This window comes from Sorghum bicolor, chromosome 10 (assembly GCF_000003195.3).
Source record: "Sorghum bicolor cultivar BTx623 chromosome 10, Sorghum_bicolor_NCBIv3, whole genome shotgun sequence".
Classification (NCBI taxonomy): domain Eukaryota; kingdom Viridiplantae; phylum Streptophyta; class Magnoliopsida; order Poales; family Poaceae; genus Sorghum; species Sorghum bicolor.
Genome location: NC_012879.2, coordinates 7,085,678 through 7,113,635, shown reverse-complemented (window position 1 = coordinate 7,113,635; position 27,958 = coordinate 7,085,678). Strand labels below are relative to the sequence as shown.

Below are 27,958 nucleotides of genomic sequence, written 5' to 3'. Positions count from 1 at the left end.
AGTCAGGGGTATATTTACCGGACGCTGTCAACCGTTTTATACAGTAGTTCTTTTTTCTTTTTTCTGAGAACGTGCAAATCCGCCTTTTCCATAGAATAAATTTAAGTAGGTGGATTGACTAAAAAAAGGATTCGGATTGAAGAATTATTAGCTTTGAGCCATGGTTGATCACTTCATGTATGTTGCGGTTTCGATCAGGTTGGAGACTGCACACCAGCTTCCCGCTACATGCAGTACACTCGGTGACACAACGGTTCTCAACTTCTTCTGATTTCTAGTTGCTCACTGGCTGCAGCAACTAATGTGACTGGGATCTGAGCACATGATGTCTTGCAATGCAGCAATTGTGGACTAATGTGCCATAAAGAGCTTAAAAAAAATCATTCACCATACTCATTTGTCATTTCCTTGGAGATTATTAGGATACAAAGAACTCAACGAGTCTAACGCTCGGGCAATGGCCTGAGCAAATAATGGTTGGTCCTGTAATTGGGTTCGGTGGCCGATGGTGGGCCACGCGGACGCCTTCAGCTCCTCTCGCTTCACATCAAGCCCACACAAAGCCCATCGTACCATCGCCCGGCAAGCCTCTCTCGCTGGAACGCTGGCTGTCTTCCGCTTTCCCTCAGTTCTCTCTCGCTTCTGTTCCCCTATCGTCGGCCCCTGGCTACAAGTACAAGCGCCACATCTCGCGCGCTCGTCCGCTCCGCTCCGATGAGCTTTCGCGCGGCGCCGTGGAGCCGCCCGTGGCACATCGCAGGGCCGTGTGTGCCCACCGCTGCGCGGCCGCGCTTCGCACTTGGTGAGGTCCACGAGCTCCCTCTCGCCTCTAGATTTCGTGGTTATCTCATTTACTCGTTCGCTTTGCTGCCTGTCACTGGCGGAGATACCCTAGAGCCCTAGAGGCGTGGTGGGGGTGGGGCCGGCCGCCCCAGCTACCGGCGTGGACCTCAGACCCCTTCTACTTTCTTAGCTCCGGCTGCCAAGTGCTTCACCGAGACCTTCTGCGGCCGCGACATGGCGAGAGTTAGCGGCGATAGACGATAGAAGAAGATAACACGTGTTTGGGCCTGTGTTGTTCTCAATTTGGTTTAGCCCAGTAGCGGCCCATTGAAGCCTAGCAGCGACCCCAATCGGTCGATATTTAACTTTTTACCATTATAGCGGTTGGCACCTCTTCGTATAGCACTTTAATAGCTGCCACTACATTTTTGCCAGCCGATACAAAAAAAAACTGATATAAATTTACCACATTTGCTCGGGTGGCACGCCAGCCATGCGTGCCAGCGTGGATCCGAGCTTGTGGGTCACGCGAAATGTCCCTCCTTCCCCTGTCTTCTTCCTAGCACAGCTCAGGCCTTGTTTAGTTCCTAAAATTTTTCAAGATTCCTCATCACATCGAATCTTGCGGCACATGTATGAAGCATTAAATATAGACGAAAACAAAAACTAATTACACAGTTTGCCTGTAAATCGCGAGACGAATCTTTTGACCTTAGTTAGTCTATGATTGGACAATATTTGCCACAAACAAACGAAAGTGCTACGGTAGCGAAAACCAAAAATTTTCACTAACTGAACCAGGCCTCACTCGCCTCGATCTCCTGCAGTTCCGCCCGCCGCCACGCAAATTGGGCGGCACGACATGGCAGGAGGCCGCGCAGTTGGCTATTGCAGCTGGTGATGCTGTTGGTGTCCCCGCTCCTGACATGGCGCGTTGCAGCAAGGACCAGGCATGTGCAAGAGCAGGTCAGGACAAAGAAACAAGAGAGCAAGGGCAGGAGGGACATTTCACATGCCCTCTGCTGTCTGGATCTAACATTAAGTGCAGCGCTGGCATGCCACGTTAGCAAATGTGGTATTTTCTATCAGTTCTCTCCGTTTCATGGTAAAGTTGTATCGACATCCGTTAAGGTGCTATCTGAAGAGTCGCCACTCGCTATAATGGTAAAAAGTTAAATTTCCCTTGATCTGTATCGAGGCCATCAGCATTAGGGCCGGTCGCCGCTGTCACAAGGTGCCGGCTGCGGGTGCTTGAGCACGGAGGAGCAGCCGAGCGCCCGAGCCAGCGCCTCACCCCTCCGGGCGCGGGCCAGTGGGGAGCTAGGAGTGAGCATCGTATAGGAGTGACCTGCGCCGGCGGAGTGAGCACCGTATAGGAGTAACCTGCGCTGGCGCAGCCCACCGGTGGTCAGCGGAGTTGTGAGTGGACGAGCAATGAAATGATCTTCATACAATTTACAAGTTCATGTATATTCTGAGTTTTTTTATGTTGCTATGTATGAATTAACTTATCAACAACTATTAATTTATTCTGCAAATTTGAGCTCATTTTCCCCGTAAGGTCATAATTGGTGTGATTACAGCATTTTTTTGTCATAATTTGTGTGATCATAATATATGAATACAGTGCTATTTAGGTCACGAACCTTTTGATCCGTTTTCAGTTTAGAATTCGCCCCAGCTATAATTTTTTTTCTAGCTCCGTCATTGCTGCCGGCCTAGTGGGTTTGTTTCACTGATGTTGGGGCTTTACGTCCGATGGTTAGGAGGTGCTGCTCAATGCGCATACTGGGCCACAATTTTAGCTTAGCTATAGGAATAGTTTGAAATATTGACTTTCATATTTTACTTAACTTACCAACAAGAATACTTTTGAACTTTTTGTTCTGATGTTATCTCTTGCACTGTTTCTTCTGGTAGCGTAAGCATGTCTTAAAATCTGATCTCAAGTCAGATGGAAATGGAAGCATTTGAGCTACATAGGCTCGCTGGATAGATTTTGGGTTCTACTGTAGTTACTCGAACCTATATTTCACATTCGTAGGACAGCAAAGCTCCTGGCATTATTTAATTGCATTTCGCAGTACTTTTGTATTCAATTTTACAATTGGTACGAATTCATCTATGTAAATATTGTTTGGCTCCTTAATCAGTTATGATTTGGTTCCTGACAGGAAGTAGGAATCTGTGGAAGAACTCATGGACAATTGGTGCTGGTGTTTCAAATATGTTTACACTGCCATCAAGGCTGTTTAGGTGCATGGCTTCAAGTGGCTCTGGTGATGGTGGTTTTGCTCAGTCTACATCGACTGACGAAGCAGTAACACCGTTGCCGTTATACTCTTGGCCAGATAAGCAGGTCGACTGATTTGGGCTATCAACAACTTAAGATTGCCTGATGTTCCTGATATTTGCTTTCACTTATTCACGAGTTGTTAGTTATCTGTATGTGATCAGAGTATTGAGTCAGTTCACCTTAGACTCACCTACTGTGGTCAGAGTATTGAGTCAGTTCGCCTTAGACTCACCTACTCTAATGGCTAATGGATAATGCACTGATAATCTGTGGGAAATGTTACTATGTTACAATCACAAGAGACTAGACTTAGGTGTACATCATTCGGTCAGAAATTTTAGTATAAATGTATTTGCAACTAATGACATACAGCTTTTGCTAAACACTACTAGTAATACATAGTTTTTGTTCTTCTTTACAGACCCCGGAATATTTTCCTCTCATTTATGTGAGCCTTGCTGAGGATAGTTGTTTGTTACGATTTAGGGCAGCTGGATTTTTAATATAGTTATTGTGACCATAGATTTATATTGCTGTTCCTAAATGTGTTTTTTAATACTTATTTTCAGAGACCACGCGTTTGCATTTTAGGTGGTGGATTTGGAGGCCTGTACACTGCTTTAAGACTTGATTCTCTTGTGTGGCCCAATGATAAGAGGCCTCAGGTAAAATGATGATGCTCTTCTAAATTCCCTTTATCTTGAACTGGTAGAAATTACACTCCTTATGAACTGCATAAATTTTCTTCATGGAATTTTATGTGACCCTTTATTATGGGTCTTTTGGTTTCATGATGGCGTCTTCTGTAATCTTCTATTTTGTTTATTATACTGTAATAGTCTACTAATAAAGCAACACAAATTACAGGTTCTTCTGGTTGATCAATCTGATAAATTTGTATTTAAACCCATGTTGTATGAGCTATTATCAGGAGGTACTTCTGTTTCAATTGTATAAATTATTTTGATTATTCCTTTTCACATGTTTTCATATTTCAAACTGTTGCTATTTGATATGGTTGCCAGAAGTGGATGTCTGGGAGATAGCTCCATCTTTTACAGAGTTGCTGAAAAACACAAGTGTTCAATTTGTGAGGGATAGTGTAAAGCTACTGCGCCCTTCTGATCACTTTAGAAGAGGACCTGGAGAACCATGCACTGGTGGAGTTGTTCATCTGGAAAGTGGCACTGTCATTGAATATGATTGGTAAGAATAATAAATTCTACATGATTGAAGTGGCTTTCAAGTCCAAGGCTTCCTTTTAGGAGCAGTTTTTGCTATAATTCATTTTTTTTTCATTAAGACATGTTTAAGGATATTTGTTTTTGAAACATAAGAACAAGTTGTTATTTGCTGCTACAAAGTTTTAGATTATGTAAAATAAGTATCAGTGTCTGTCTCACTAACTTTTAATGTGAACCTAGGATTGCCTGAACTCTGTCCCTTTTTTCTGATAACCATGTAGCATTGGTCCATTCGTTCGGGCCACTCCTGAATCATGATATGAATGGATTTTTTTTTTATTTAACAAGTAGATTGTCAATAACTAATAATAGGGAACCATAGAACACAACAATAACATGTAGAACTACTTTATTTATGTAGATTGCTAGATTAAAGTTCTTTGCTGTGTAGTTACAATAAGCTTGTTGCTGACATTTGTTTTTGAATGGGCAGCCAGGCTCGTTCTAGCTTTAGGGGCTGAAGCTAAAATTGATGTTGTTCCTGGTTCAGCTGAATATGCACTTCCTTTCACGACATTAGAGGATGCTTTGGTAAGCACAAATCATCTCATGAAATTGTATATATACTCATTGCAAACTAATCTATTGTTGGAACTACTAATATTAACCTGTAAAATCGACTATTGCAACAAGTGAATCATACAAGAGTTCTAAAGGAGCAACAGTTAGACTAGCAAACCAAGCTAGGGGGTCGACACAGGTTCATAATGTTCCTTATGTGTTAGGTCTATTCCATGCCACTCCATGCCCAATGAAACTGGCGCTACAAATTTCCAATGGGAGTCTACTACTATCATCTCTGTAATGTGTCTTTGATTAATGGAATGATTTATTTTCAAAAAGACAAAAACTATAATCAATATTAACATTGGGGGCCACTATTTGATATGTCATGAATTTGTTGATATAGTTGCATTAGCTGTTTCAGGGATTACAGATCCTATTGTGCAGCATAGTGCATAGCTTAATTTCTCAACCGTGGGTCCATGATTGTTGGCAATCCAGCATTCCAGCCACCTGCAGAGGTGAGCAATCAGCTCACTCACACACCACACTCACAACTCACGGCTAGAGGTAGGAGAAGGGTGAGCACAGCACACTAAACAAGCACTGCACAGGCACAAGTGCAGGAAACTGAACTGATTCTTCCATTGCATTGCCTAGTATATATACAAGTCTAGTACTATATGGTACACTAGTGCATGGCTGATCGAGCCCCCAACTACTACTACATGGCTGATGTATGCCACTACATATTTGGCCTATTGCCATACTCCTACAGTACTATAGATGGACAGCAAGAGCTGACCAAAATACCAACTCTCTGCTGCAGCAAAAAATCAAAAGGGAGCAGCAGGTTATCTTGCAATGAGACCATGATCATCAATCTTTTCCTGATAACTTTGTTCTGACAACCTATGTAACAAGTGAATCATACTTTTTGAAATAACTCAATACTTTTTTTTAAAAAAAGGGTCAATTATTTGTATATCATCATGCATTTGTTATTATGGCTGCTGTTAGCTATTTCTAGATCCTGTGCATAAATAGCTCAAGTACTCATCCATGAGTCGACGACTATCAAATTCTCCTGTTGATTATTTCATAAATTTATTTTTCAGAGGGTTGAAAGCAAGTTGAAAATGCTAGAGAGGAAAAGGTTTGGTAAGAGTTCCCCTACTATTGAGGTGGCAATTGTGGGGTTGGGCTATTCTGGTGTTGAATTAGCTGCGACTATATCTGAGAGATTAAAAGACACTGGGACTGTAAAGGCAATAAATGTTCAAACAACCATATGTCCCACTGCTCCACAAGGAAATCGTGATGCTGCTCTGAAGGTAAGAAGCTAAAAGGTTCTATACATACATAATGAACTGTTCTGGTCAGCTTTATATTAAAATTGTAATTGATTGCATATTCCATTTGAATGCTGTGGGGTCATCTCGTGTCTGAATTCTGATCCAGTTGAAGGGTTGTAGCTTTTGTGCAATGTTGCTATCCTTATCATACAAATCCCTTCACCTTTTGTAACATGTTACCAAACAATTCATTTCCATCGGGTTGTTTATGTATCCTATATTCCCATGTAAGACAACATGGAGAAGTCATGCTATTCCTTTACTATTTTACATAGCAGTGTTTGCCCACTATGATATTGTTTTCATATCTGTACTTCTTCAGTTGAGGAAATTGTATTTCTGGGCTATCAGCTAATCACTAAAGAAATTTTGGTTCCACTACTTTCTCATCAGGTTCTCGAGTCTCGGAATATTCAGCTTTTCTTGGGATATTTTGTGACCTGCATTAAAGAGGCTTCTACATCTGATGATTCAAGTAGCACAGTTACATATGCTGAAGTTGACGGTGATTATAGGAAACTAATTTTGGACCTTCAACCTGCTGAAAGAGGCCTCAAAGGCCAGACTCTTGAGGCCGATTTGGTGCTGTGGACAGTGGGTTCAACATCTCAAATTCCCCGGTTACAGCCTCCTGATGCTCCCTATGTTATTCCTCTGAATGGTCGGGGGCAGGTGGAGACAGACGAAACCCTTCAAGTAAAAGGCCATCCCCGGACATTTGCGATTGGTGATTCAGCAGCTCTAAGGGATCCATCTGGCAAACTCCTCCCGGCCACTGCACAGGTAAGAGATTTGCTGGATTTTGCTTCAGGCTGATGCTGCAAGCCTGCACTGCTAGTCATGTCACTAAAGAAACTCTGATCTCCTAGGTTGCCTTTCAACAAGCAGATTTTGCTGGATGGAATCTCTGGGCGGCAATAAATGATCGGCCTCTCCTGCCATTCAGGTTCCAATCTGTCTTTGTTCATTTATTCAAAGAATTGCTAATTTGTTCAGTTTCTTGTCAATAGTATTCCATACCTTAGTAGGAACTATGAAGGGTTGAACTCCAGAGGAGACCTCAAATATACTGAATGTTTTTCAGGTTCCAAAACCTTGGTGAGATGATGACGCTTGGCAGAAATGACGCCGCGGTAACAGCAAGTTTCATTGAAGGACTGACCTTGGAAGGACCTCTAGGACATGCTGGTATGAACACTTTGAAGCATGCTCATTGACTTTCGCCCATGCGTAACTGAAATTGAACTTCGCTCTGCAGCTCGGAAGCTTGTGTACTGCCTCAGAATGCCCACGGATGAACACAGGGTAAAGGTTGGAATCAGCTGGTTCACAAAGACCGCAGTCGATACACTTGCCTCCGTGCAAAACGCAGTAAGTAACACGCTCACAGGCTCATGACTGTACGGATCTTAGGTGTGTATGACCTGCGCATTCCTGAACCGAATGAACCTGGAACACAGATCGATGTCCATCCTATGTACGTAATCGAGGATCTTCTCGACTAGCTGTACCATATTTTTTAATCAAGCTGCTATGTTCCTACAGTAAGCATTTGTACAAGCGATGAATTCTATTTGCGGAAGTGGTTACATATCTATGGTACAAGAGCAGGGATGATATATATATATATATATATATCCTTCCTAATTGTCAGGAATTGAGATTTTGGTGAAAAAAAGAGACTCCAACCACTTCTTTAGCCGATTACTAAAATATAGCTGTCTTCACTTTTTTAATTGATTATTCAAATATAGCTATCTTTTATTTTGGATTTTTCGCTCGTTAATGATAGAAAGCAACAATATAAAAAAATGTTTAAATATAAAAAATATTTAAATATAAATATTTTCTATTCAAATATGGCTCTCTAGAGTACACGCAAGATATAAAAAAACTGAGAGGGAAAAGATTAAAAAAATGATTTTTATATAAATGACTTTAAGAGTAAACTTTAAAAAGACTCAAAAGATGCTTTGGCAGAAGCTTACAGTCATGGTACTTGCATGTTCGCTTGGCGAGCATGATTAACTAGGCGGCGCTGAGCAATTTTAGGCGTTTATGTTATTTTTGATTTTGAGTTCGTTTTATTTGTTTAGCTGATTTGTTGTGAGAAAAAAAATATTGTTGAATGGCTGACAGCAGCTGATAAGCTCTAGATCTGTCGGTAGCATTTTATGGAAATGGAAAAGATTTTTGAACCACATGGGAAGGGAAGGGAAAAGATTCGAAATGGAAGAAGTTCTGGACGGCTGGACCACATGGGAAACAAAAATCGCTGTTTTTTTTTTAAAAAAAAAGGGAAAATCGCTTTGAAGTGCCGTTGTATACAAGTCAACTCTCACCAACCCTCACCTGCAACCTTTGTATATCTTCGTGTTCGTGAAGCCTACATCTGAATTCGTTCGCCTCGCTGTGTTGTACCTCTAGGTGGCCAACTCATTTCCAACCCCAACCCAAATGGGCGACGCCACCGCCACCAACCCCTCCTCGCCGACCGCGGCCATGGATCCCGACTCCGAGGTCGTCTTCGACTTCCAGCCCTACCTCTGCCAGTACAAGAGCGGCCGCATCCACCGCCCCGGCGGCGCCCCTACCGTCCCCGCCGGCACGGACCCCGCCACCGGCGTCGTCTCCAAGGACATCCGCGCCGGCCCCGCCTCCGTGCGCGTCTACCTCCCTCCCGGCGCCACCGGCAAGATCCCGGTGATCGTCTACTTCCACGGCGGCGGCTTCGTGGTCGGGTCGCCGGCGCGGCCGGGCACGCACAACTACCTCAACGACCTGGTCGCCCGGTCGGGCGCCATCGGCGTGTCCGGCTACTACCGCCTCGCGCCGGAGCACAAGCTGCCCGCCGCGTACGACGACGCGTGGGCGGCGCTGCGGTGGGCGGTGACGCTCGGCGACGGCGAGGACCCGTGGCTGCTGGAGCACGCCGACCTGTCCCGCGTCTTCCTGGCGGGCTGTAGCGCCGGCGCCAACATCGCGCACAACACGGCCGTGCGGGCCTCCGCCGCCGGCGCGCTCCCCGACGGCGTCACCATCCGCGGGCTCGCCCTGGTGCACCCCTACTTCACGGGCAGCGAGGCCGTGGGCGGCGAGATGGCGTTCGGCCCCGAGATCCGGCCGTTCATGGACCGGACCTGGCGGTTCGTGGTCTCGGAGACGGTGGGGCTGGACGACCCGCGCGTGAACCCGTTCGTGGACGACGCCGCGCGCAAGGCCTCCGCCGGGATCCCCTGCGACCGCGTGCTGGTTTGCGTGGCCGAGGACGACTTCCTGCTCAAGGAGCGCGCGCTGTGGTACCACCGGGAGATCAAGGCCAGCGGGTACGCCGGCGAGGTCGAGCTGTTCGAGTCCAAGGGCGTCGGCCATGCGTTCCACTTCGACATGCTGGACTCGGAGCAGGCCGTTGAACTCCAGGAGCGGACCGTGGCTTTCATCAAGAAATGAACAACGAGACGATGAATAAGAGTTCTCTTTACGCTATTATATCATTTCGATACTTCCATTTGTAATGCACCAAAAGTTGTTCGATTGCCGAAATAACATAATATTTCGTTCTCCTCTAATTGTATCCTTTCGTGTTTTGTCGGTGCACGGTTATTTTATGTTAGATTTGGGGGGCGTTTGATTCGTAGCTTTTGGTCTTTTGGTTTAAAGCTGGCATCCTACTTTTTGTTTCTGGCTGTGTTTTCTTCTATTAATATAAATTTAGTGTGTATACTTTTGGTCTTTTGGTTTAACAACTAGTCTGTGTGTTTCAGCATCTTGCTGGCAGAAGCTAGCAACAAGCTAAAACAAAACAAGTCCAACAGATTTGCAATTTGGAGGACGGTAAGGTACATTTCGAAACTTGAAATGAATTTTAAGCAAACAAATTACACGAGAAATTATTCCATCTCACTTGCGCAGTTGAGCGCTTTGCACGGGCGCGCGCTCAGAGTCGCTCACTTGCGTAGGAAGCTCAGGACGCGCTCCTCCATCTCCCGCGCCCTGTCGCAGCTCGGGTTCATGCAGTAGAAGACGTGGCCCTCGCCCTTGGACTCGAGCAGCTCCACCTCGCCGGGGTAGCCGCCGGCCTTGAGGCTCTCGTAGTACCAGACGCCCCTGTCCCTGAGGTCATCCTTCTCGGCGACGCAGACGAGCACTCGCTCGGCGGCGACGCGCGCCGCGCTGCCGCCGGCGGCCTCCGAGAACGGGTTGGAAAGCGGGTCGTCGAGCCCGGGGGAGCCGGGGTACAGGAACCGCCAGAACGCGTCGGCCTGCGCCTTGCGCTGCTTCCCCGTCGTCCCCTCGTCGCCGATGTCCGCCGCGCCGCTGAAGTAGGGGTGCACTATCAGCAGCCCCCTGACGCGCACCCCGAGGAGGTCGCCCTGGCCCTGGCCCTGCTGCTCGCCGGCACGGACGGCGACGTAGTGCGCGATGGTGCCGCCCGCGCTGGCTCCGGCCAGGAACACGCGGGAGAAGTCGCCGTGCTCGGTCAGCCACGGCTCCGGTCCCCCGCCCGCGGCGGCGGTGGCGGCGGCGTGGGTGGCCACCCACTTGAGCCCCTCCCACGAGTCCTCGTAGGCGGCCGGGAGCGGGTGCTCCGGCGCGAGGCGGTACTCGAGCGCCACGGCGAGGACGCCGGCCTTGGCGACGAGCCCGTTGAGGTAGGTGTGCGTCCACGGGTCGGCCGCCGAGCCGATCACGTAGGCGCCGCCGTGGTAGTAGACGACGATGGGGAGCTGCTGCTTCTTGCCGTGGCTGCTGCTGGGCGGGAGGAAGAGGCGCGCCCAGAGGCCGGTGGCCGGATCGACGACGACGTCCTTGGACACGACGCCCGTGGCCGGGTCGGTGCCGGCCGGGAGCGGGGACGGGTTAAAGAACCGCTCGACGCGGCCGCTCTTGTACTGGCGGACCAGCGGCGGGAACTCCGCCTGCACCTCCGTGTCCGGGTCCGCCGCCATCGCTGTCGCGCTCGTCGTCGTTAGCGTCGATCGGTACGTGGCTTGCTCGGACACGGGCGCTCTAGTGCTATGTACTAGTGCGGGAGGAATCGCCGATGGCGGACCAAACGGTTGGTGTAGTGGTGCAGAGTGCAGACGCGATAGCGCAACGATCTGTGACCGGACCCAGCTGCCAGCTTTTCAGCGATCGTGGAAGAGTGGAAGACCGTCCCAGTCGCTTGGTGGGTGAGGGAGCAGTGACCACTGACCAGTACTGTGGTGGGTGGTGGCCCGCCAAGCTTCTAGAAGACCATGAGCAGGTAGAGTCAAGTGAACAGTGACGCCTGGCTGACGTCGCAATCCCCAGTCGCCATGCCCCGCGACCGCGAGGGTTCTGGGTTCAGATGCCTGATGCCACGGCATCCGGCATTGACGCATTGTGTCGTGCATACAGTGCCGGACCAGGAATTAATCAAGACTAGCACCTCTATGGCCTTTTATCTAGACTAGAAGGTAAAAGGTACCCTATTTGAAAGAGATAAAAACTACCGTTATACATCTTCTGTGTTCAGATGACAAAGCACACAGTTATAAAACTGTAAATCCATATTTTTTTTTCTCAGACTCTCTTGTTATCAGCATGTCCTTTAGGACTAACCAAAAGAACATTTTCCTCTTAGGTAAGCAATTTGATTTCCACAACCAATTGTTGCTATGATCCTGAGATGATCCCCACTTGATGTCTACTCCGTAGCTGATAGCCGAGCAAACACATTATCCGATCCTCCAAACACATGCACTGCTATCCATATTTATTTTTTTATGCCCCTTATGTTGCTCCTGGTGGCTCCTTTTTTTCAGAAATCCTGGTGACTCCTTTGTGTCTGGGGCCTCTGGGCAAGTGGAGCAAATGTTACATTCCATGGCCCATACAGCGGGTCTACTATTCAGGCCGAAGGCGGGGTTTTTTTTATAGAGCATGTATTAGCACATGGACCATTACATCTACATTGAGAAATATATAATGATCCATATGCTTAGAGCACATGCCCGTAAGGGCACATTCTACTTTCCTATTCAGGTCTCTTTGGTACAAATTCAAGCAGCTTCGGATCCTCTGACAAAAGCACTTAGTGACACTATTGATCACTGTTTATAAGAGCTACTTTCCTCTCCTTCTCATGGAGCAGCCTGTGGGAGCCGATGAAGCTGAAAAACTAGCCTCTGTGAGAATGAGGAGAGGAGAAAGAAAAATAACTCCCATGAATACAACGTGGCTATATTAATTTCACCAGAGAAACCGGGGCTGTGCTTGGATCTCTATCAAAGGGGCCTCAGTGCCTGTCAGTCTGTAGCAAAATCATCGTTCATGCCCCTTCTTCGAAGTTTTACTATAGGACACAATCACAGAACAACCTACCTTATTTGGTTCACGCCAAAAGTTTGAGCGTGGCAGAAACAAGGTCTCACAAATCACAACAACACAACAACGTCCCCATCACGTTACTTGATTTTCACGCTAAAGTTTGATCGTGGCAGGGACAATACTCGTTCACACATACGGAGTACGGAGGAACCAAGGACGAAGCGACTCTCGCGCATTCATCATCGTCATCGCGCACGGAGGAAACGCAGGACGCGCGCCTGCAACACCCGCGCTTCCTCGCACCCCGGGTTGCCGTAATGGAAGACATGCCCCTCGCCCACGGACTCGTGCAGCTCCACCTCGCCGCCGTAGCCGCTCCCCCTGAGGCTCTCGTAGTACCAGACGCCCCTGCCACGGAGCCAGTCCTTCTCCGCGACGCAGACGAGCACGCGCTCGGCGGCGACACGCGCCGCGCTGCCACCCGCGGCCTCCGAGAACGGGTTGCCCAGCGGGTCGTCTGGCCCCAGCGTGCCGGGGCACAGGTACCGCCAGAACGCCTCGGACATGGCCTTCCTTGCCGTGTCCGTCGTCGCTTCGGTGCCGGCGGGCGCTCCGCTGGTGAAGTAGGGGTGGACGAGCAGCAGCCCTCTGATGGGCACGCCGCCGAGGCTCTGCGCCCCGCCGCCGGCGCGCTCCGCCATGTTGTGCGCGATGTTGCCCCCGGCGCTGACCCCGACCAGGAACACGCGCGTCAGGTCCCCGTGCTCGACGAGCCAGGGCTCCGGGTCCGGGTCCGGCCTCTCCTCCCCCGTCGTCGTCGAGTGGGACGCCACCCACCTGAGGGCCTCCCACGAGTCGTCGTGCGCCGTCGGCAGCGGGTGCTCCGGCGCGAGGCGGTACTCGGGTGAGACGACGAGGACGTTGGCGTCGGCCGCCAGGCGGTTGAGGTACTCGTGCGTGGGCCGGTTCGCCGTTGACCCGATGACGAAGGCGCCGCCGTGGTAGTAGACGACGACGGGGAGCTTGCTGTCTTGGCGGCGCCCGGCGGCGGGGAGCAGCGACGACGGGAGGTAGAGGCGAGCCCAGAGTCCCGAGCTCGGGTTAATCACGACGTCCTTAGACGTCACGCCCGTGCCGCCGGCCGTGTCGTCGTCGGTGCCGGCAGGGACGGTGTCGGTGGCGCCGAAGCGGACGACGCGGCCGCTCTTGTACTGGCGGATGAAAGGGAAGAAGTCGTACTGCACCTCGCCGTCCAGGTCCATGTCCATCGCGACGGCCTCTTCGCCTTGTTATGCTCGCAGCGAGCTCACCTGCTAAGCTGAGATGCTGTGTGTTCTGTTCCGCGTAATGGCGAACGAGAACACGGCCATCATATCGACAGGATGGCCGGAGTTCGCCGATTTAATTAGTATACAAATTTCTTGGCTGTCATCTGTCGGTGGTGGTGGTGGTGTGTTTCTCGCTACTACCTCCGTACCAGAAAGATATAATTTAAATTTCAAAAAATAAAAGAAAGATATAATTGTGTCGTGAACTCGCGGTGCTGTATAGTATGGTGCTATATGTTCACAGCAGCTCACCTGCTAAACTGAGAAGATGCTGTGTGTTCCGCGGTACACCTAACCCGCAGGCTTTTTGAGTGGTGGAAGAGTGACGCGATCACACGGAGACACGAACGTCTGTTGAAAACAGAGCACCTATCCTTTTTGGCAACGTTTGAAACTAGAGAGTAATCCCAAAATAAATGACGTTTACATGATATGTAAAGGTCAAACTTTCTTAATTTAACTAAATTTGTAAAAAATAAGTACAATATTTATATATCCAAAATAAATTTATGATAGTATATATAACTATCTATCAAAAAACATATTTTAGTTGTTTAAAAAGATCTAAAATTTGGTATAACCATAGTACTCACAAATAGGTACCGACATGCAAAAGTTGCAATACAAACTTGCTGCTGAAAATTTCTTAAAAAAGGATAAAGTTTGATTACATGTGCACTTACAAGACAAAATATTGGGAAGTTGTTTTCTAGCGCACAGGCATCTAATTTTTTTTGTATGAATTTTCTAGTTTAAGGCTTGTTTAGTTTCGAAAAGTAAAAAGTTTTCGGTACTGTAGCACTTTTGTTTGTCTGTGACAAATATTATCCAATCACGAACTAACTAGGATCAAAAGATTGGTCTCGTGATTTACAGCTAAACTGTGTAATTAGTTTTTGTTTTCGTCTATATTTAATATTTCATGCATGTGCCACAAGATTCGATTTGACGGGGAATCTTGAAAACTTTTTTGTTTTCAGGGTGAACTAAACAAGGCCTAAATTTGTATCTCAACTTTTATACCTGGCTATATATTTGTATGCATTGTGGATAGACCTGATTTCAAATAAAAGATTAAAAATATATTTTTAATTAGTTTTCATGTTTTCTCCTTTATGTTTCACCCCCATATTTTGTCATGGTAGTTACACAGAATTTGGGCCTTGTTTAGTTCCAAAATATTTTGCAAAATCGACACTGTAGCTTTTTCGTTTGTATTTGACAAATATTGTCCAATCATGGACTAACTAGACTCAAAAGATTCGTCTCGTCAATTTCGACCAAACTGTATAATTAGTTTTTATTTTTGTCTATATTTAACACTTCATGCATGTGTCTAAAGATTCGATGTGACGGGGAATCTTAAAAATTTTGCAAAATTTTTTGGGAACTAAACAAGGCCTTGTTCTTTTTCGCTTTGGAGTATATGAAAACGATGTCTATCTAGTACAATTTCCACACGCAGCAGGACGACGTTGTCAGAGCAGAACCCAAAGATACGCCAGAGCCAGAGCGCGGCCTAGCCATTGCCACGGCCACCGCCGGCGATGAACTCAGCCACCTTGTCCGTCTCCCGCTCGGCCTTGTCGCTCCTCGGGTTGCCCACGAAGTGCACGTGCGCCTCCCCCTCCGTCACGTACGTCTCCACCTCCCCTCGCCAGCCGCTCCGCCTCAACCCCTCCGCGTACGCCGCCGCCCGGTCCCGGAAGTTGTCGCGCCCCGCGATGGTGACCAGCACGCGCTCGCCCGCCATCCCGCGCCACGCGCCAGGCGCCGCCAGCGGGTTCACGTGCGGGTCGTCGATGCCGTACCTGCCGCCACACACGAGCGCCCACGTCTGCTCGAGGCCGTCGCGCACCCACCGCTCGCCGGGCTCCGCGCCCACCGGCTCCTTGCCCCAGAAGTACGGGTTGAGGAGGACGACGCCGGCGATGGCCGCGCCGCCGGGCAGCGGGGGCTCCGCTCCGGCTCGCACCGCCAGGTTGTGGGCGATGTCGCCGCCGGCGCTGTCGCCGGCCAGGAAGATGCGCGTGGCGTCTCCGTGGTCGGCGAGCCAGGCTTCCGGCCCCGATACGCAGTTCGATGCCGTCCACCGGAGCGCCGCCCACGCGTCGTGGTACGCGGCGGGGAGCGGGTGCTCCGGCGCGAGGCGGTAGTCCACTGACACGGCCACGACGCCCGCCTTGGCGACGAGGATGTTGAGGAACGCGTGGTACAGCGGCGAGAACGGCGACTCGATCACGAACGCGCCGCCGTGGAAGTAGAGCAGCACGGGCAGCTTTCTCTTCTTGCCGCGACGGCTCTTCGGCGGCAGGTAGAGCCGCGCGCTGACGCCGACGCCGACGCCGACGCCGCCAGCGCCGGCGACGTCCATGGACGCGACGCCCGTGAGCGCGTCGACGCCGGGCGGGACGGTTTCCGTGCCGTGGAAGCGGTGGACGCGCCCGCTCTTGTACACGAACACGTACGGCCGGAAGTCGAACACGATGGTGTCATCAGCGTCGCCACTCGTGTCGCTGCCGGCAGTAGATGCCGTTGCCGCGATGTCTGAGTCTGAGTCTGACGACACCCTCGGCTCGGCGGCGGCGGCGGACGCTGGCGGCGCATCGGTCACGACCTTGGATTCGCCGTCTTCAGTTGCAGCGGCAGCGATGGCAGACGCCTGCTGCACCGTATTATCCGTCGTGACATTGGCGTCGCCGGAGTCCGGGGGCGCGTCGGTCAGGACATCGCCGTCACCACCTTCGATTGCAACGGCGGCAATGTCAGACACCTGAGCCGCCGCGCCCGTCGTGACGCTGGCATTTTTAGCGGCGCGGTCCACGAACACCCGCAGCCTGCCGGGCGCGACGTCCCGGCGGACAGCCACGTCGAGGAGCGGCTGCCTGGTGGACAGGTAGAGGAGGGAGGCGAAGAAGAGGAAGGGGAGCACGAGGTTGGCCAAGCACCTGACGCAGGAACGCATCCTCGTCGCCATTTCCACTGCAGCTGATGCGCCACCGTGTTCTTCCCCCCACCAATCGCAGCTGCAGCTCAGGTTCTGGCGTTCAGGAATCAGGATTGCTGCAGCGCGGACGCCGCCGGCTGCAAGGTCTGCGACGAGGAGGAGAGTGTGAGGCGACGGCGACGCGACACTGTTTGGGTGCGGCATGGACCTGGTGCACTGCCGGTGGGTGCAGGCATGAGACAAAGATCGCGGTGGGTGGCACCTGGCACGCGGCCGGAAAAGGTTGTGCCGTGCCACGAAAAAAGGGGGGGCCGAGCGACGCCCGACCCGAGTGGAGGGATCGGCGTGGGACGCTACCGTTTGCCGCAGAAATTTGGCTGCCCAGCAAAGGCACAGTGGGTGGAGAGCCACGAGCTGGGAGATTGCGTTGCGAGTCCATGGTTTACACGATCACAGCCCACCCGTACATCGCGTGCCGTGGTTGAGGATAGGATAGGAGCGGCAGCAGGCAGCCAAGCGCACATAGGCCTTGCGCGGTTGGGCCTCTCAAATTTAGGCCATGTCCAGTGGCAGAAAAAAAGCGAGTATCAACATCATTTCAATTCTTTTGGTGTTCAACTAGGATTTTAACAGTTTCGTGGAACATCAAACTACCATAGTACTCCTTCCATGAAGGTTTGATGCAGTTCCATCAAGGAAATTTCAGAGCTACTATGGCTGATGATCCATTATCCCGATTGGATCAGGTGGCTTAGGCCTTGTTTAGATACACCCAAAAACCCAAAACTTTACAAGATTCTCTGTCACATCGAATCTTATGGCACATGCATGAAGTATTAAATATAGATAAAAAGAATAACTAATTGCACAGTTTACTTGTAAATCACGAGATGAATCTTTTAAGTCTAGTTACTCCATAATTAGATAATGTTTGTCAAATAAAAACAAAAATGCTACAACAAGGCCTAATTTGGAGGCATTGGTGGTAGTGGTTCTCGTGCTGAAGAAGCTAGTGTACTGTGTATGTGGCACATGAAGCGACCCACCACTGTGGGTGCTCTAAGGGCTTCTCCAGTGGGAAGAAAAAAGCGACTCAACATCCTACGTGTCACCAGAATGAGTCGGTTTATCTACTGGAGTATATCGACTCAGGAAGGAAAAACAGAAGAGTCGATGCAAACTTTTGCATCGGTTCATCTGCGGCCATCAACAATAAAAAATTATTTCTTCATCCGAGGAAGGGCCAAGGCTGGCTGGAATCCTCTTTGCTACTGTCCCATCGGAGGGCCCCATGTCCCTGCTCAAGTCGACTCACCACTGCACGATAATGAATCGACTTTTGGATACATCAATTGATCGTGTACGTAGCACTCTCTCTCCTAAATAAATCGACTCACCACTGCGGATGCTCTAAGAGCATCACCAATGGTGAGTCGGTTTATCGGGTAAAAGAGCTGACATGCCTATGTTGTTTGGGGTCTTGTTTAATTGGTGATTTTTTTTTTGCAAAATGCTACTATGACACTTATATCTATATTTGACATTTTTTGTCTAACCATAAACTAATTAGGCTCAAAAGATTTATCTCGTAAATTACAGGGGACTGTGAAATTAGTTATTTTTTATCTATATTTAATGTTACATACATGTGTCGCAACATTTGATATGACGAAAAATCTTTACCATTTTGCAAAAATGATTCAGGCCTTGTTTAGTTCCAAATTTTTTGGCAAAATGAGCACTGTAGCAATTTCGTTTGTATTTAACAAATATTGTCCAATCATGGATTAACTAGGCTCTAAAGATTCGTCTCGTCAATTTCGACCAAACTATGCAATTAGTTTTTATTTTTATCTATATTTAATACTTCATACATACATCTAAAGATTCGATGTGACGGAGAATCTGAAAAATTTTGCAAAATTTTTGGGAACTAAACAAGGCCTCAGAAACTAAACAGTTGTGTCCAGCGGTTGTCCAGTGGTGAGTCAACTTTTTTTACCATCTGGCCAAATATATATACAAATAAAAAAATCCAAACCTCGATTAGATTCTCTCTCCTAGTACATGCTTTCCATGCAAACTTCCATCCATTCTGATTATTTAAATCACGACGAGTCAATGTAAGAACTCGAGTTGATTTTTTTTCTTTGAAAGATTCGATTGCTCCAGTGATATGGTTCGACTCATCACAATCCAGTTGGACTGTAAGATGGGACTACCGAATGGGTCTATATGGTGGTGGTCGAAATGAGGTGGAGGAAAATTTGGATATTGTTGGTTGTAGCTACTTTGTGGTCCTTGGAATTCTAGGTTTGAGGTTGAAGAGTTCAACAAATTTGTAAAGCCATCAGTAGAAGATGGGTCCGTGCTTGTGTTCTATCAAACGGAGAGGAGAGGGTTTTTTTTATATTTGTTTGTGTTTTGTGAAATGGGGAAGGAGCGTGTATTTTCTAGAGTTACTCGTGCAGGTTTATATATAGAGCAATGAACAACGGCTAGCTAGTTGGGTTGAGTAACGGTTGGATAACCAAATGTTACAAAGTTTTTGAACCCGTTATCGGCAAGAAGCCAATAACGCTCTGGATCACCCTAGCTACTGGATACATCAATAAGCGATATTTTACATGGCATTGTTTGTTTGCGACCAAGCTCCTGAAGGCACCGATAGCGTTAAGAACTTGCCTCTACCCACTCCTCGACCTCGTGCACAATGTCTTGTGGTAACCTCCTAATATCCGGTGACGGCCATTTCTGGTAGACCATGCCGTTCCGGTGCTTCCACAGGTTACAATGCAATGCATTGTTTTTGTTACTCTGTCTGAAAATCACAAATACATATATTTCGTTTCCATTAAGAAAATCATAAATCACTATCAAGTCATGTCGTATCCTAATCAAAAGAAGAAACAAAAGCCCGCAATTTCAACACATCTCCTATACTACATATACAAGTACCTAATACCCAGATCGATTTCGGGCTGTTCTCTCCAAATGTTCAGGGTTTGGATTGGTTAGACGCTATGGTCAGTAGTTCGTTCCAACTATCTTTCAACCTTTTCATATAGCAATTGGCTCATTTACAACTAGTATCTTCCAACCTTTTCATATGGTCGCCAACTTATTTTCTTGTATGAAGTTTTTTTTGGTTTTTGTGAATATAAAGTTGGCTGTAGTTTACTCCCTGATTTCAAACGTTGCCAAAAGGGGTGAGCGATCCTTTTTCAACGGACGTTCGTGTCATCGTGTGATCGCGCCACTCTGGCCACCGCTTAAAAATCGAAGACAAACAATTAAAAGAAAAATATGCGGGTTAGGTGTACCACTGCCGTCAAGCTCCAGCAATGAAAGCCACCACACGATCCATCAACTCCTCGGCCACCGCCGTCCCGGGCTGGTCGAGGTGGAACACGTGCTGCTCGCCCGGAGTGTCCACCAGCTCGGCCTCGCCGGGCCACCCACTGTGCAGCAGCGCCGCGTGGTAGGCTCGCCCCTTGGGCGCCAGGAAGTCCTCCCCGGCCACGGCAACCAGCACCCGCTGCGTCGGCAGCAGCGCGAGTGGCGGCGCCCGTGCGGACGTCGGCGACAGCCATGGGTCGTCCACCCGCGCGTCAGGGCGCCCCGTCATGAGCTGCCACTCGCGGCGGATGCGCTCCTCCAGGTCGGGTCCCATGGCGTCGGACGCGTCCCAGAGGTACGGGTGCATCAGCAGCACGCCCCTGATCCTGATCGCCGGGAGACCCTCGGCGACGGCCGCGCGCATGGCGACGTTGTGGGCGATGTTCGCGCCCGCGCTGTCCCCAGCCAGGAACACGCGGGAAGGGTCCCCGTGCTTGGTCAACCATGGCTCCGGCTCGGACTCGTCGCCGCAGGCGGCGCCGACGGCCCACGCGAGCGCCGCCCACGAGTCGTCGTAGGCCGCCGGGAGCCGGTGCTCCGGCACGCGGCGGTAGTCCACGGACACCGCGACGGCGCCGGCGCGGGCGGCGAGTGCGTTGAGGTAGCGGTGGTACTTGGCGGAGCTGGCCGATTCGACCATGAAGCCGCCGCCGTGGAAGTACACGACGATGGGCAGCTTGTCCCCGGCGCCAGCCGCCGTGGGAAGGTACAGGCGCACGGAGAGGTTGGTGGCGGGGTCGATGGTGACGTCCTTGGAGGCGACGCCGCCGGTAGAAGTACCGTCGTCGAGGGAGGCGGGGGCCGTGTCGTTGCCGATCAGGCGCTCAACGCGGCCGCTCTTGTAGAGGCGGATGAACGGCAGGAGCTCGACGGCGACATCGTCGGTAGCGGCGTCGCGGGAGGCCATCCGGTTGCTCTCTGCGGACACGGACTCGGTGAACGTCTGAGAGGGATGGCTTTCGACTTCGACACGCTCTCGCTTTAAAAAAGTTTTATCTTTACTGGATCCACCCCTGGTCGGCGTCGGAGTCGGACACAGTCAAAGGTTCCGCTCTCTTTATAAGGGCCCGACGCCGGCCGCTGCCATTCCCACGTAGCGCGAGCGAGAGGACGGAGGCGACCGCGGCCGCCGCCGAGACGAAGATGCCTGGCCATCGCCGAGTCGCGCGCCACGAACTCGGCTCGAAGACGATGGGCGAGCCCTCTGCGCCTGATCCACGCCTGGTGCTGAGGAAGAGGCTCGGCGAGGAGATGGAGGCGCTCCGCGGCATCCTCAGGAAGGCCGAGCTCGTGGTGCGCAAGTCTGTCGACGCGGCACCTCGCGGCGGCAAGGACGGGCGGTTCTTGGCCGCAGAAGCACGACCAGAGACCATGGAGGGCAGCCGGATTCCTCGTGGCAAGAAAAGGAAGACGATGCCACCCGTGGACGTGGAGATCACCGAGCCCCGGATCTCGAAGGACGAGATCTTGAGCTTGGTTACCCGACTTTCGTTGCTCTCGCCGAACATTCCGGCGCGCATCGTCGCGTTCCTGAACAAGGAGTGCACCACCGGTGTTGCAGACGAAAACGCCGGCGAGAACGAGATGGAGATCGAGTTGGGATCCATGAGGCGCTCCGCCATGTTCGAGCTGCACAAGTTGCTGGACGACGAGTTTTCTGAACAACAAGAGAAGCATCAGCAGCAGGAGTCGATGAACGTGTCCGGATCCATTAGTCGCTCGTCGCCACGTGAACTAGAGGATGGCGAGTTCATCGAGGAGGATTTCGATGCCATCAACAGCTCTAGCAGTTCGTCTGGATCCTCTAGCAGCAGCGGCGGTTCATCTGGATCTTCCTGCAGCGATTCATCAGATTCCGAGAGCAGCGACTCTGACGACGAGTGTGTGACCAGCAATCTGGCTCCTGTCGTTCTTCCCGTTCCCAAGAACGGCCCCTCTCCCATTGCAATGCCAGCCAAGGGCCTTTGCTCACCGCCACGAACACTAGAAGACGGAGAGATCGTAGAGGAGGAGGTCGACATTTGCAGCGACGCCGACCCTGTTGCAACCGAGAAGTTTGCTGAGATCACACAAAGCCCAAGAAACATCAGTTCTAGTAGTTCGTCTGGATCCTCTGGCAGCAGCGGCTGTTCGTCTGGATCTTCTTGTAGCGATTCATCAGATTCGTACACCAGCGACTTTGGCTCCGACGACGAGTGTGTGACAAGCAATTTATTAGGTTGAACGTTTGAAACCATCAGATTCGTGTCACGCAGAATGTACTCGTGATGTTGTAATTTGTATGCTGTTGAGCGTTGAGCCATACCAAAGGTTATCGAGCATTGATCAGTCTAGTGAACCTGGTGTAAATGTAGAGAATATGCCTCGAAACCAGTTAACATTGTGCCATTGTGTTATACTTGTAGCCTGCTGAGAAAGTTTGTATAATGTATATTGCAACCTGTGTTTGCACAGTCTGAAGAAATACAAAATTTTCTGGGAAAAAAACTGTCTGCAGCATTGCAATACAAAATTTTCCCAAAGTCACTGAAAAAACCAATTCATAAAGTTGTCTTAAAGTCAAGCTGTTTTTATTCATGACACCAAATTAATATTAACAGATACACCAAAAAATTATATTTTTATAATATGATTATTTGGTATCATAAGTATTTACTTTTTTCCTTAAAAATTGGTCAAACATAAAAAAGTTTGAGCAAGTCAACCATGAAGTGCCCTGCCCGTAGACTGTCTCGTCTCCCATTGCGCTGCATCAAGGTTTGAGAAAACAGTTGCAAGCACTGACGTGGTGATCCAATGTTTGAGATGATATGAGCTCTCTCGAGCTTGCTTCTGCGTTAGTTAGTTAGTTTCAGTTTCAAAGTAGAATACAGTTGTGGGCATGACTGGTTGATGTACAAACATTGCAACACATCTCTATGCCCACGAATCCACGATGTTCCTATCAATTTGTTTGCCACACCTTAGGGCACGGTTTGACAAAGTTACCTATGACATGTGGGACATCATAATGCTAAAAAGTGTGGCCAGTAATAGAGTTGTGATATAGTAGAACCAAAACCCCGCCTAAGAATGTGTGGTGTGGGACGTTTTGGATACAATCCAAACACAAACACACACTGAACCCCTCCCCTTCAAACACACCCCACCCACCAGGGAAAAGAACAAATTATGATCAGATCTAGGGGAAATAAAGTATGGGACAGAGAAAACAAAAGAATTGATTTAGGCATTTAGCTCTGTATAATTTCAAGAGTAAGCCACCAGCATAACCCAAATCCTACCACCCAGGCACCAGCTCAGACTAACTTCAGCTATCAAGTAGACTAACCTAAAGACTAAGTGCTAAAGAAGGAAAAGAAAAATGGTTTTCTGAGTTTGCAGAAAATGTACAAAGTTCAGTTGGGATGCACATTGGAGATGGGCTCCTGTGGGCAGGCAGCTCATGCAGTAATGACACCAGACATCCATGGCACAACAACAGGAGCAGTCGGATGAGAATCTCTGTATGGCTCAGAGTAGCGGTCTTTGAAGTTTAATCTAGGGTGGTCAGCCTGAAATACAAACCAATACAGCGGAAATTACTTCTCAGGTGGAACAAAATCCATTTCGATAACATATATATGAATGGAATACCAGGATTTTAATGACGACATTGGATCAAATGTGAAAAAAAAGTCATTTGGAAGGAAGAGTCCAAGAACAGCATCACACTATTAAGTATCTAAAGGGAATTTATTAAATAAAGAACCTGAATTCAGATTTCCTCACACAGTCAAAACTTAGAAATACAAAAACATGAATGTTAAGTCATGAAAGAATAAATTCAAGAGAACTAAAAATAGCATTTTATAGTTTCAGACCATGTAGTACAAACATTAGATGTCCAACATGTATATAAGGAAGAGAGAATCAACTTCTGGGCATGAATATTTTGAACATGAGAGCAGTTTTTGTGCCCGGGTGGCTGGCACCCTGGATATCTAGACCATCCATTTCCATCAGCCCGATCAACAAGAGTAACGGGAAACAAAGCTCCGGTCATTCAGTAAAAACTTCCTAGAGAATGTTCAATATTTTTTGTGATACAGAATAAAGTGGCTACTCAAGTGTCTACACTATTGCAGCATAATTTTTTTACTTTCATATACATCATGGGCTCCATTTTTCCCTGGTCAATGACTCAATCTTCCACCTTCTATAGATAGCACTGGAATGTTCCAGCTGAGGTATCCAATAAATCAGTCATCGCAGAAATTTTGGAGCTTCAGAACCATAATGAAACACATTCCAGTGCATGGTAAGAAATTTTAACCACTGCATGGTAGAAATTTTTCACCATACCAACAGGAAAACTTCTGTTAAAACGAATCCTAGCAATCGCAAGCAATGGCCTGGATGTCAGGGGCATCATACAAAGTATCAAGTAACTAGATTTTGTGTTATATCAGCAATTCAGCCAAAATGGGCCACCAAGAAACAGATAACCTGAACGTGCAACACATACATGTTTCCACCAACAGTTTGTACAATACGATGGACATATTGAGTTATTAACTAAGCGATGGAACAAGACTGTATTATTAAGTAAAAGAAAAAAAAAACTCAATGCCATGCCTGTGCCAGCTGCACTTGCGCTGCCTGCTCTATCCACAGCCCAAAACCATGATAACCAAGTTAGAGGCCCAGTAGCTGCACTTCATGTGTCCTACCGTTGTTAATAAACCAATACTTGTATCATATATGCAACAAACATAACACAATTTGGAAGTCACTATCCTAGGAAACAGGTCAAATTTGGTAATAATGAACTAACATTACCAACCATGCACGAGAGCTGGACTTAAGTATATTCTCTTATATTAGTTAAATACTTAAATATACACACTAACACATAGATGACAACAGAAAATACCTGCTTCAACCAGCATTCTTGATGTTTGTGTTCATATTTGTCTGGCGAGTAGCATCCATACTCAGACGGACAGTAAACCCAAATATTACACTTTAAAGCTCCTGGTCTAGCCCTCTTAGCCTGATCTATACAGGCTTGACAGCAATCTGCGGCACTTTCTTTGTGATGTGTTAAGCCCCATCTAACAGCAGTGCCACCATAATCAGTATGCAGCTCAGTATTGCATTCAGGTGGCAAAGGTGGACCAGGTATTATCCCTTCATCTGCAACATGAACATCAATCAAGAACCATTATTCAATTGTCTCTTGGAGCAATTTAAAATTACTGCACAATTTGGTAACCATTAATGACCTGTAAGACCTAATCAACAATGCTGGCAACATGAACAGTGTAAACGCAATAACCTTCTGGTTCATTCTCAGGCTTGTCATCATGTTCAATATGATATATAGTGGGAGGTATCCAAAGACCGATGTCCTCCAATAGCATTTGCCAGTTAAACTCCAAGGCTCGCTTTAACCTCCCTAAATATCAAATCATAGGACATTGCAAATGTTAAAAAAAATAAACAAGTATAAATATTTCATCACAGTAACTCCAAGTAAGCTCGCGTACTTGATTCTTCACTGGAGAGGCTAACATTTGATAAATTCTTAGTAGATGTACTTCTCATGTACTTAAGCTTCCCAACACGCCATGCTTCTACAGCTTCTGGCGCATATTAGAAAAACGGAAGGAAAATATTTTATTTTAGGTTAGTAAACATATAAAACAAATCATGTTCAAAACTATATATATATATAGCCTTGCAATTAATAACTAAGTGGCACATACTTCTACCGATTAAATGCACAACCAGAAAACAATTTTAGATTTTCTAACACTTATATCCCCCTTGCTTTCTTTTTAAAGAAAAGGTCGCACCTACAACCCTAAAAGGGAAAGTAAGTGTGAAATTCAGTATGACTGATATCAGCAATAGTAAACTTTCCTAAACTATCAGTATTTGGTACTTCCCTGTCATTATTTGTGTACAAGACTAAATCATATCTTACAAGCATCTTAATAAAAAAAAAAGGAAATCACAGTTTGGCTTGTCCTATTGACTAACAGAGTGAATGCCAACCAATAAGGTTTCGACAAACCAGACAAAACTTCCAGTGAGGATAAGAAGACAGATAAAAGAAGCAGCGCATAAATGGCAAGTCCATGAATAAGTATGCTGGAGTGGTAAGCTGCCAGAACTTAGAAGATAGCTTTTGGCTTAATAATCTTTTACAAGGTTATCATAGAAATGATGGCCCATAGTTCTCAAAAGTATGGATGGGATTTATTGTTTTCGTGTGAAATTACAAATAAGTACTCCCTCCATCCCAAATTATAGGTTGCTTTGTATCTAGACATGCAGTATATTTAGGTGCATAGCAAAAGCTATGTAACTAGAAAAGCCAAAACGACCTATAACTTAGGATGGAGGGGGTAGGAGAGAAAAGAGAAATAAAGAAACATGAAAAGTCCACAAGGACCTAATATTCTGCTCTTTCTCGAAGAAAGGAAATGGCTGGGTAAAGCGTCTCAATGTATCTTTTTCAGAACTAAGAGCTGGTACATAGGCGTGAGCCTAACAAAGCACCAGATTAGTAATGGTCCAACTAGCGCCAGAAGCAGGTATGTACAGTCAACCACAGCAACATGGACACATGATTAAGAAGCATAAAGTAGCACGACATTCCAACCCGAGTACTGAAAACAGCAGAGCAACCATCCAGATGCACCGGGCAATAATTCCAGTACTAAATCAAAGAATAGCAGAAATACAAACCTCGTTGTTCCGTGGTATTAGCATTTTCCCCCAAATCGTGCAGCCTCTGCAAAATCTCAAGCGAAACTTTCTGCTTCAGCTCCAGCGGCAGCTCCCTTCGCCTCTTCTCTTCCCTCGCGAATGCCTTGCGCAGCTTCTTCACCTTCTCGCAGTACCAGACACCAAAACCCAATGTATCAAAAGCTTCAGAATCACCGCTTCAATGAAACACCTGAACAAACTGAATCCCAGACACAAGAGCTCTGTAGAACAGCTATACCGCTTCAATGAGCTCGACGGGCTCGGCCGCGCGGCGAATCCGGATCGACTCCTCCACCCACCTCATCTGCTCCCTGGAATACCTCAGCTCCCCACCTAAAGCCACGGACACGAACTTAATCGGCAGATTAATTTGATCAGAACAACCAGATGGGACTAGCAGTGAGCTGAGGAGAGGGAAAAACAGCGTACGTCTGGGTGCAAATGCGAAGGAGCCGGGAGCGTAGAGCGCGCGGGCCACGAGCAGCGCGGCGACGAGGTTGCCCACGCAGAGGGCGACGGCGACGCGGCGGCAGGTGCACCACCTCGCCGCGGCGGCCGCGCGGCCACCGAGCCGCAAGCCCCTCACCATGGCGTCACGGCCTCACGGGCGGAGCCATCCTAGTAGTACCGCCGCCGGCGCCGAGGCCGGTGGGCTCCACGCCCGCGCGGCGCTAGGGTTCCGCACGCCGGAGTTCACCTCGAGCGACGAGCTGTAATCACACTGCGGCACGGCAGCAGGCTAGCAGAAGTGCGCGCTCACGAGAGGGATGTGGTCGATGCCTTTTCGTGCGCGTGTCGCCGCAGGCGGCGGCGCCTTTTTGGGGTTGGCCGTTTGGGAAGCAGCTTGGACGGAAAAAAATTGGGTGTGGACCGTCCACACCAGAGCACCGTACGGACGTCCACTCAAACTACGCCGCGTGGACAAGACGAGTCCGCCTTCGTGCGCCGGCTCGCGAGTCGCTACTCGCTAGTCTGCCTCTCAGGTCCCAGCCTTTGCCCTGATCAAAACCGGCTAAGGCCTTGTTTAGTTCCTCAAAAATTTTACAAAA

The 27,958-nt window shown here is 48.6% G+C and overlaps 7 protein-coding genes across 10 annotated transcripts; 2 read left to right on the top strand and 5 right to left on the bottom strand.

Annotated features, from left to right (window-relative positions):
* LOC8080027 (alternative NAD(P)H-ubiquinone oxidoreductase C1, chloroplastic/mitochondrial) lies at positions 590–12,155 on the top strand. Of its 2 annotated transcripts, XM_021448960.1 has the most exons (12): positions 590–802; positions 2,958–3,142; positions 3,649–3,744; positions 3,947–4,013; positions 4,105–4,285; positions 4,761–4,854; positions 5,946–6,161; positions 6,576–6,965; positions 7,052–7,128; positions 7,267–7,370; positions 7,441–7,553; positions 11,972–12,155. In XM_021448960.1, exons 1-12 carry the CDS (start codon positions 715–717, stop codon positions 11,981–11,983), a joined length of 1,623 nt encoding a protein of 540 aa, XP_021304635.1. In that variant the 5' UTR covers positions 590–714; the 3' UTR covers positions 11,984–12,155. The 2 variants fall into 2 exon arrangements, with proteins under 2 accessions (XP_021304635.1, XP_002438045.1); XM_002438000.2 differs by lacking the exon at positions 11,972–12,155 and having other exon boundaries at positions 591–802; positions 7,441–7,779.
* On the top strand, positions 8,533–9,848 carry LOC110430856 (tuliposide A-converting enzyme 1, chloroplastic-like). Its single transcript, XM_021448962.1, has one exon. It carries the CDS (start codon positions 8,640–8,642, stop codon positions 9,630–9,632), a length of 993 nt encoding a protein of 330 aa, XP_021304637.1. The 5' UTR covers positions 8,533–8,639; the 3' UTR covers positions 9,633–9,848.
* Positions 9,976–11,305, bottom strand: LOC8080026 (2-hydroxyisoflavanone dehydratase). Its single transcript, XM_002436657.2, has one exon. The coding sequence runs from the start codon at positions 11,129–11,131 to the stop codon at positions 10,130–10,132; it is 1,002 nt and encodes a 333-aa protein (XP_002436702.1). The 5' UTR covers positions 11,132–11,305; the 3' UTR covers positions 9,976–10,129.
* Positions 12,360–14,022, bottom strand: LOC8080025 (probable carboxylesterase 2). Its single transcript, XM_021448961.1, has one exon. It carries the CDS (start codon positions 13,742–13,744, stop codon positions 12,722–12,724), a length of 1,023 nt encoding a protein of 340 aa, XP_021304636.1. The 5' UTR covers positions 13,745–14,022; the 3' UTR covers positions 12,360–12,721.
* LOC8080024 (probable carboxylesterase 7) lies at positions 15,210–17,505 on the bottom strand. The gene has a single exon (XM_002436655.2). It carries the CDS (start codon positions 16,953–16,955, stop codon positions 15,324–15,326), a length of 1,632 nt encoding a protein of 543 aa, XP_002436700.2. The 5' UTR covers positions 16,956–17,505; the 3' UTR covers positions 15,210–15,323.
* On the bottom strand, positions 19,255–21,096 carry LOC110431222 (tuliposide A-converting enzyme 1, chloroplastic-like). The gene is made up of 2 exons (XM_021449988.1): positions 20,075–21,096; positions 19,255–19,572 (listed from the first exon to the last, which is right to left on the bottom strand). The coding sequence occupies exon 1, from the start codon at positions 21,055–21,057 to the stop codon at positions 20,083–20,085; it is 975 nt and encodes a 324-aa protein (XP_021305663.1). The 5' UTR covers positions 21,058–21,096; the 3' UTR covers positions 19,255–19,572; positions 20,075–20,082.
* LOC8080022 lies at positions 23,356–27,755 on the bottom strand. Of its 3 annotated transcripts, none has more exons than XM_021449986.1 (7): positions 27,339–27,755; positions 27,148–27,242; positions 26,889–27,030; positions 25,682–25,774; positions 25,471–25,590; positions 25,066–25,328; positions 23,356–23,704 (listed from the first exon to the last, which is right to left on the bottom strand). In XM_021449986.1, the coding sequence occupies exons 1-7, from the start codon at positions 27,496–27,498 to the stop codon at positions 23,594–23,596; spliced, it is 984 nt and encodes a 327-aa protein (XP_021305661.1). In that variant the 5' UTR covers positions 27,499–27,755; the 3' UTR covers positions 23,356–23,593. The 3 variants fall into 3 exon arrangements, with proteins under 3 accessions (XP_021305661.1, XP_002436698.1, XP_021305662.1); XM_002436653.2 differs by having other exon boundaries at positions 25,682–25,777; positions 27,339–27,751; XM_021449987.1 differs by lacking the exon at positions 25,682–25,774.